At 29.7% G+C, this 7,785-nt stretch overlaps 1 protein-coding gene across 2 annotated transcripts in view; it reads right to left on the bottom strand.

Annotated features, from left to right (window-relative positions):
* The window catches only part of LOC106692883 (CD109 antigen), a 121,324-nt gene extending 115,685 nt beyond the window's left edge, over positions 1 to 5,639 (bottom strand). For both annotated transcript variants that reach the window (XM_024360371.2, XM_014439114.3), the window contains exon 1: positions 5,523 to 5,639. In XM_024360371.2, the coding sequence (XP_024216139.1) occupies positions 5,523 to 5,596 (74 nt within the window). In that variant the 5' untranslated portion in view covers positions 5,597 to 5,639. The remainder of the gene's footprint in view (positions 1 to 5,522) is intronic.
* Positions 5,640 to 7,785: the final 2,146 nt, after the last annotated feature.

Below are 7,785 nucleotides of genomic sequence, written 5' to 3'. Positions count from 1 at the left end.
AATATGGGACAGTGGTCCCGAAACGTTGTACAATGTTAATGAATAAATAAATAATAATTTATTGAAAATGATGGAAGTAATAAACCTCAAAAAATTATAAAAAATAAAGATTTCATTAAAATAAGTCAATATTTTTTTTTTTTTTTTTTGAAAAACGAATCATATTCGCATTGTCTGAAACCCTGAAATACCATTTTCAAATAAATGCAGTTTGCTGTAGATTGGTTGAAGTTAATTATATATTTTTTATTTTTCAAAAGTAAAGTTTGGTTACACAAAATTCTATTTTCCATTTTTTTAGAAAATTCGCATTAAACGGTTTCTTAAGGTGCTAACACTTAATATTGATGTTTTACTCCTAACAAATCTTCTACCACACTTCGAAAGGTCAGTAAGTCTGAATTGTTTCAATATAATGCTAATATTGAAGCATAGTGAGGGTTATAATAAAAAAATTATTTATATTTTATGTTTATATGCATCATTAATAATCAATTTGCCTAAAATAATAAGAAAAAATCAAGAAAATCGAACTAGTGTTAACGATTATAAATCGAACATAGCTTTAGCATTCCTGTTACCATAGGTACCGTCTTATCACTTCATTTATATATTTATTATTAAGTTATTTAATTTTTAAAATTATATTTTAGTAAGGTTTTTAGTAAAGTATAGAATTTCATGGGTTGCTGTTTTTAAGCCCTAAAATTTTTCCTATTTGTCTTACAGAATCTTATTACCGTTTAACAATTTTCATAATCCAGTTAACATACCTCTTTTTTTTTCTTTCAAACTGAAAATCGGTACAGATCTATCTAGCTACAGATTCATTACGGGTTTGTATTTAAAAACCTTAAGATTCCTTAAAAATTAAAATAAATCAATATATATTTTAATTTTGCTTAGATTTATGTATGTTTGTTATAATTAAATATTTTTAGTTTGGTACCCAGTCAACATTTTAATAACTAAGGGAAATGTGAAACCTAATAGAAGAGAGGACGAAATTAAAAACAAAATAGACATTGAAATAGAAGAAGATTCGATTACAAAGAAAAGTATATTTAAGTATAATTCATCATAAGGAAGTCATAAAAAGCTGGTGTGATACATCAAATAACTTCCACTTAGCACCCTACGTTCTCAAATTTTGTGTAAATTGGCGGGCTCGCGTTGAAGTTATCGCTATTTTTGTGATTTTCCCAAAAAAAAAAAAAAATCTATAAACCAGGGAAGGCTAAAATTATGAAAAAAAAATTTTATAGCTTTCTGTAAAAAAAAATCAGGAAAGTTCTGATTTTCTTAATTTTTCGGATGCTTCTATTTTTCTTCTTAATTTATTCATAAAATTCTTTAATATTTTGTATTTATCTATGGTTCAATATTGCCTATGATGTAATTTTTTTTCCCTTTTTAATTAACAATATTAAACGACTTACATGGACCTTCCACATAAAAATAACAAAACAAAAGCTAAATTTCCGACTTAAATTATTATTCCGTCTTTTAAATAAATGGTCGAAATTACCCCTTTCAGAAAAACTAAAGATTTATACTTACCTTCTCAGACCAATTTGGACTTACGGTGCACAAATTTACGGATATACCAAAAAAGCTAACTTACTGAAACTGCAACAATTTAAATCAAAATTACTAAGACTGATCAGTAGCGCTCCCCCCTACATCAGTAACAAGAACTTACACAGACTTACGGACTCCCTACGTACAAACAACCATTAAATCATTATATAAACGGTTTCACGACGCACTTCCAATACACACTAGCCCTCTAATTCAAGGACTATCAACACTAGATTTACCAGATACGAGACGACGTTTACGAAGGAGCTGGAATTAGGGATCTCTTAAATTGATTTTTAAATTTCAATTTTTGTAAACTCTCTAACCACTCAGACCCTCTAGTTTCTAATCTTGCATCCTCTTCCATTCCTGACAACCCTCCCAGGCGCCTGAAAAGAAGATGGCCACGAGACCAGCTAACGTAACATGTCATTGCCAACATGAGTGCTACCTATGGGTAGTTTCTCTACACGCCTGTAACACTCCAATTTAACTTAGATCAGATTTATTAAATGTATTATAATGTACAGTTGTAAATAGCAATAAATGAATATTAAAAAAAAAAAATTCAATTTTAATGGAGAGGCATCATTGGATGACCTTAACCTTCATGACTTTTTTATTTTTTATTTTTTTTTTCTCTCTCTACATCTCATTCGCTGATTGTAAAAATACTTTTACAGTTGTTAATAAACTAAATAACGTAAAAAAAAAATTAACAATATTAATGGAACTGCATCCTTCGGTTTAGATCTTTCCTCATACCAATGGAATTCTATTGCCTCTTTCATTCGTAGTTCTATACTCTTCCAACCTTCAAATCCCGTATCTTCGACCACCTTCTGTCCACCCAATTCCGGAAGAATAACAATTGAAAATTGCAAACATGGTTTATGTATTTTCTGTACTTAATGTCTCAGATTTTTGTTTATTCTTGTAAATATGTATATTAGCAGAATTTGTTCCTTTCCATTTTTATTTTTAGCTTAATTATATTTGATTTTTTTTTCTATTACTTAATATCAGAAGTATTTGTCATCTTATGTTTTTTTTATATGACATATGGTTCTACTTCATTTGTTCTATTCTTATTTTATATATTCTATTAATTATTGTTGTTCATTTTTATCTTTTTAAATCCATCATTTTATTAAATAAAGAATATTATTATTATTATTATTAAAGGTACTTTAAAGGAAGATTTTTTGAAAATAAACATTAAAGCCCTTTCAGACTATTTCAATGAAAATAAGTCCTACCTGAAGTTAAAGACCATTCAATCATACGTTAACATACCGAGTTAAATCAAAATCGTTCGAGTTATTTTAGAGAAAATCGAAAAAAAAATTTGAAAAATCTATTTTATAAAGTGGCACTTGATTTTATCGAAAAAAATTCTAGACCTTCACAGACCATTTTGTGAGACTTGGTTATATAGACTCTGGGAACCTCGAAAGGTATATTTCGTCAATAACTCGGATTCAAAACTTTGCATCGCAATGCTTTCTGTTACCATGTATTCCGCATATAATTGTAGGAACAGCCCGATTTGAAAAATCTCATACATCACGTCAATGCCCATAGAAAGGGAGCAGTAATGTTTTTTAAACACTTGTATTGTTTGTTGGTCGATAATGACTATGAACTCATAAATTTGATTCTTATTTTGCTGGATGTTAGTAAAATAAATGTGTATAGCAATATTTTGTAGTTTAACTATACCGACTGTCGAAGGTCGGAAGGTTTTTTGTTCGTGCAGTAAATGAAAAAATTATATCCTCAGAATCGAAAATATTGTCTCGCATTTTACGGTTTGGACATTAGGTAACAAGGTTCCGTTCTGCCTTTAGTCAAATTTATGTTGGGGCATAATCGACTGAACCGATGATCCTAGTTGATAAAATCTTGTACCAAACCGCTTTTATCAGATACTATCCACAATTTGCATGCGCGTGCAGTTGATTTTATCGGAAAAATTGCTCTCACATCCAAGGCATTTATTGGTCTTAAATAAGTAATTTCAGTTTCCTACGACATCTTATTTTTCTGCTAGGCTTACCACTCACATCTTTTAAATTTTGTGAGACAAGGTTTTTTTTGCACTCAGGAGGACTCAAACATCTACTTTCGTCGAAAATTCGATTTTGTAATTTAGCACGATCACAACACTTTCCGTTACTCTATATTCCATACATAGGGAATAGAAAGTAAAAATAAAATTTAGATGAGAGGAAAACAATTTTTCTCACGCAAAATTTATTTTTTTAATCTCTTACAAAAAAAATTGATATTTTTTTACTTAGAGTGCTACAATAAGTAGATTCTCCAGACGTCTGCATTATTTTTACGTAATGTTTTTTTATGTAGATACAATTGTAAATTGCCATAAATAAATACAAAAAAATATATATTTTTTTTAATTACTGAGTTGTGTACCAGCGACTTACTTATTGATATAGTAAATACTGAAATTAAATATATGTATTAGATCTATTTAAAATAATGTGTGTATGCATGTATACATATGCCGAATTTCCAATAACTTTATAGTTTAAAAAAATGTATAAATAGGAACACAGAAGCAATTAAACAAATAACTAAAGGAGAAAATATTTTTTCCCATGTTTTCATGATCATTATAACAATAATCATAACGTTTTTTATATTATTGTTATAACTACAGAAATATGTAATAGCAGTTTTTCATTTAGCTTATTATTAGAAATAAAGTAAAATTATTGCCGTTTTGCAAAGTTAATTTCAACTCAACGTTGTATGGTAAGGAAAAGTTGTGTGTTGTTCGCACTGCTTCAATTATCGGTGAGTAATTTTGTATTTCAATTATAAATTCTTCTTTCTTTTTTTTTTTTTATTGCCTATTTTGTTTTTCTTTTTTTCTTTCCGTATATTCATTTTTCTAATTCTTAAATTATTGATAAAGTGATAAAATTGTAATGTATAATTTTTATACTGTTTTTACAATCAAATATTTCATTGAACTCATTATTTCAAGTAGCAACCCGACGTGCTTAGGTAATAGTCTTTGCAGTTAATAATTGCACTTATCTGCATTGCTTTGCGATATTTTGATGAAATTATGCAATCGGTATTTTAGAAAAAGAAATGATACGATATTTTATATATACTTAACAGAGTTCACATTGAATCTTAAAATTTAAAAAGTGATTTTTAGGAGTACTAAATGTGATGAAATAGGACAATCTTATTTTTTTATGTTATCTTTCTGAGGACAGAATTTGAAAACACTAAAATTATACAGTTAGTTTTCGTACCAGAACTTCTTACCATATAATCTTTATTTCTGTATTTCAGTTTCGATAGATTTTTCTTCATAATATTTGGAGTCCTTAGAAACAAAGCGCCTGGACGATAACGACAAACAATTTTTCGAATAACTGATTTAAATTCCGAGATAAGGAGGGGATATTCATAGGTGTAAGTTAATTTAGATTTCAAAAAAATGTTTTTTCAATTAACACCCTTATTACAGTTTATATAGGTATTGAGAAGCCGCTGTAATTTAATTTTTTTTTAGAATCATTTAAATTGTAAATATTTAGATGTTTCTAATTATTATTAGCATTATTTAACCGACTGGAATAATTGTAATGAAAAAATAAAAAGATCAAATAGGGAAGTTAATTTATTAATTTTGTTAAAAATAACACATTTTGACTAGACTGACACTGATGTCAAACTAGAATTCACTGATACTGATATAGCATTTGAACATAATTCAAACCTGATGAATAATTTCTTTATAAAAGCATTACGGATGACCTAATATAATCAAGACTTTAGAATAATAAAAATTAAAACAACGAAATATAAAATAAATTTATTAATATTAACTTTTCCATTTAATTATAATAAAAAAATATTTATAATTTACTATACTATAGAGTTGGAAAGATACTCACAGTTGTTGAGAAGATGCAAGGGCAGTATACGATGACACCCCTAGCAGGAGTATTGTAAAGAGTTGGACGTACATGACCAGCTTAGTGTCCGCTCCGAGGCAGACTGGAGTTTCTCGACTGTGGCTTTAGAGGGAGGGGTTCTGCGCAAGCCGATGGTAGGGAGTAATGCCAGCCACATAATTGGCAAGCTAGGTGTGTATTAATAATATCAAGTAAACTGTCGACAGATTTTTCTATTGGAAATTTTGAAAACTAGCTATAATCTGCGGTTTCATTTCTTTTAACTTTAGATTATATTAGCCGTTTATTTTGGAAGTGGCCTAAGTCCATTTCCCCCCCAAAATCGAGTTAGATACCTCAACATTTACACTTTTATATGATCTTTTTATTCTGAAGCGAATTGTTACAAATGTATTTAAAATAATTTATATTTTATATCCCGAAAATTTGCTGGCTGATGTAATAATGAAAAAGTTTATTTTGAAAGTGAAGTAAGTCCCATTATTATTTTTTTTTTATTATCCTTGTTTTATTATTCATATAGACATATACATACGCATATAAATAATAACATACGTAAGTAATAAACGTCCTGGCAAAGTGGCATTTTAAAGGGAATAAGCTGAGTCAGCTGAAGGCATGTTTCACATTTCCCTAGCGGAGCGGTCCCTCCCCGTTCTATGTAATCCTTCTGCTATACCACTAATCCCATTCTGGATGTTTCAAATGAATATGTGGAATATCTAGCAATCAAATTTAATGAGATATTAGCTTTACATTTGTTTATAAAAGGTGCAGTTGAATTAGCAATTTGGCATAATTTTTTTATTAAATTAAGTCTGTACCACTACAGCCTCTGAAGGGTCAGGCGTGCAGTACTTTGCAACAAGGTACTGTGACTAGACCAAAGGTCGTGTAAGGAGGTGATTTGGTCAGAATCAAGCTCGACCAACAGAATTTTACCCAATTAAATGTACCCACTTTATGATGCTGTGTGGACCCCACAGGGCTGACTCAATGGTTACAGGTAACAGATAATGATTATCTGCCACAGCCGGATTCGAACCCGGGCCCTTAGATAAATTTGTTATATATAATTTAATTTCAAATTTCATATCTATTAGGTAACACACTCATATGGATTTCCTTTCATATGCCCTTGAAATTGTCAGCAATTTGTTAACAAAAATACTTAATACAGAGAGAAAAGTTTGAATATGTATTTCAAAGTAAAAATAAATTAGGAAGACTGAAGAGTAATTAATAAAATAATAACAATAACAAGGAATAAAAGTTTAATGTTTTTTATTGATTAACACAAAGGTGTACATGTTCATTTATATTCCAAGAGAATTTACTTTGTCTATTTCAAAAGAATTGAAATCGTAATATCATTGACCACGAGATCCATAGTCTTCACCATTTTCGCACACTACCACATCGGCTCACCCTGGACGATGGAAGCGACGAGAGAGCCCTCAAGTCCTAAACATCTTACAGATAAGATATAACACAATATATTCATATGAGGCCCACCAAAAGCTCTGTTCTTATCCTATATTATTAAATAATTATCATCTACTAACACACTAACCAATATCATCTGGGAATTATTTGGATTTATTCTAGCTCGAAAATATAACATTTATATAATATAACTTTGTTGGGCCGCCCGTAGCTCAGTTGGTTAGTCTCAGTCTTACCAATTTGAGATTGTTGACCTGGCCGGTTCGAATCCGGCCTGGGGCGTTGACTTTTTTCATTAAGTGGCGGTCCCACAAAATAAGAAACTTGTCCCCCAACCATGGTTAGGCAGTATAGGACACCAATGGGAGTCTTGGTCGAAAAAAAAAAATATACATAACTGTGTTAGCCCGAAGGCATAATGTATCTCAATTAATAAATAACATCTCTCAACTCTAACCCATTTTTTTACACTATAAGCTTTTATTTCAGCACCCAAACACAGTTCCTGCTGTAAAACATGGAGCAGACCCTGATGTTAATTATACTATACACACAAATAAATTATACTAATTGGGGTGAGAAATTTGATATCCTTAAAAGCCTAAAAATATTATTTCTACAATGCAATCTGTTAAACATGTTGTTAAAATATGTTTCAAAATAAACTGCTCATATATTGCCCTTTTCAAACATGTGGGACAATGATAACTGAAATAACATCCGAAATCGATCTGGTATTACAAAGAATCAATCGCTAATAAAAAAAAAAAGGTAACCAAAAGCATCCAAGTCAGTA

This window comes from Halyomorpha halys, unplaced genomic scaffold (genome assembly GCF_000696795.3).
Source record: "Halyomorpha halys isolate HHAL.00 unplaced genomic scaffold, Hhal_1.1 Scaffold75.1, whole genome shotgun sequence".
Classification (NCBI taxonomy): domain Eukaryota; kingdom Metazoa; phylum Arthropoda; class Insecta; order Hemiptera; family Pentatomidae; genus Halyomorpha; species Halyomorpha halys.
This window is presented reverse-complemented; position numbering and strand designations above follow the sequence as displayed.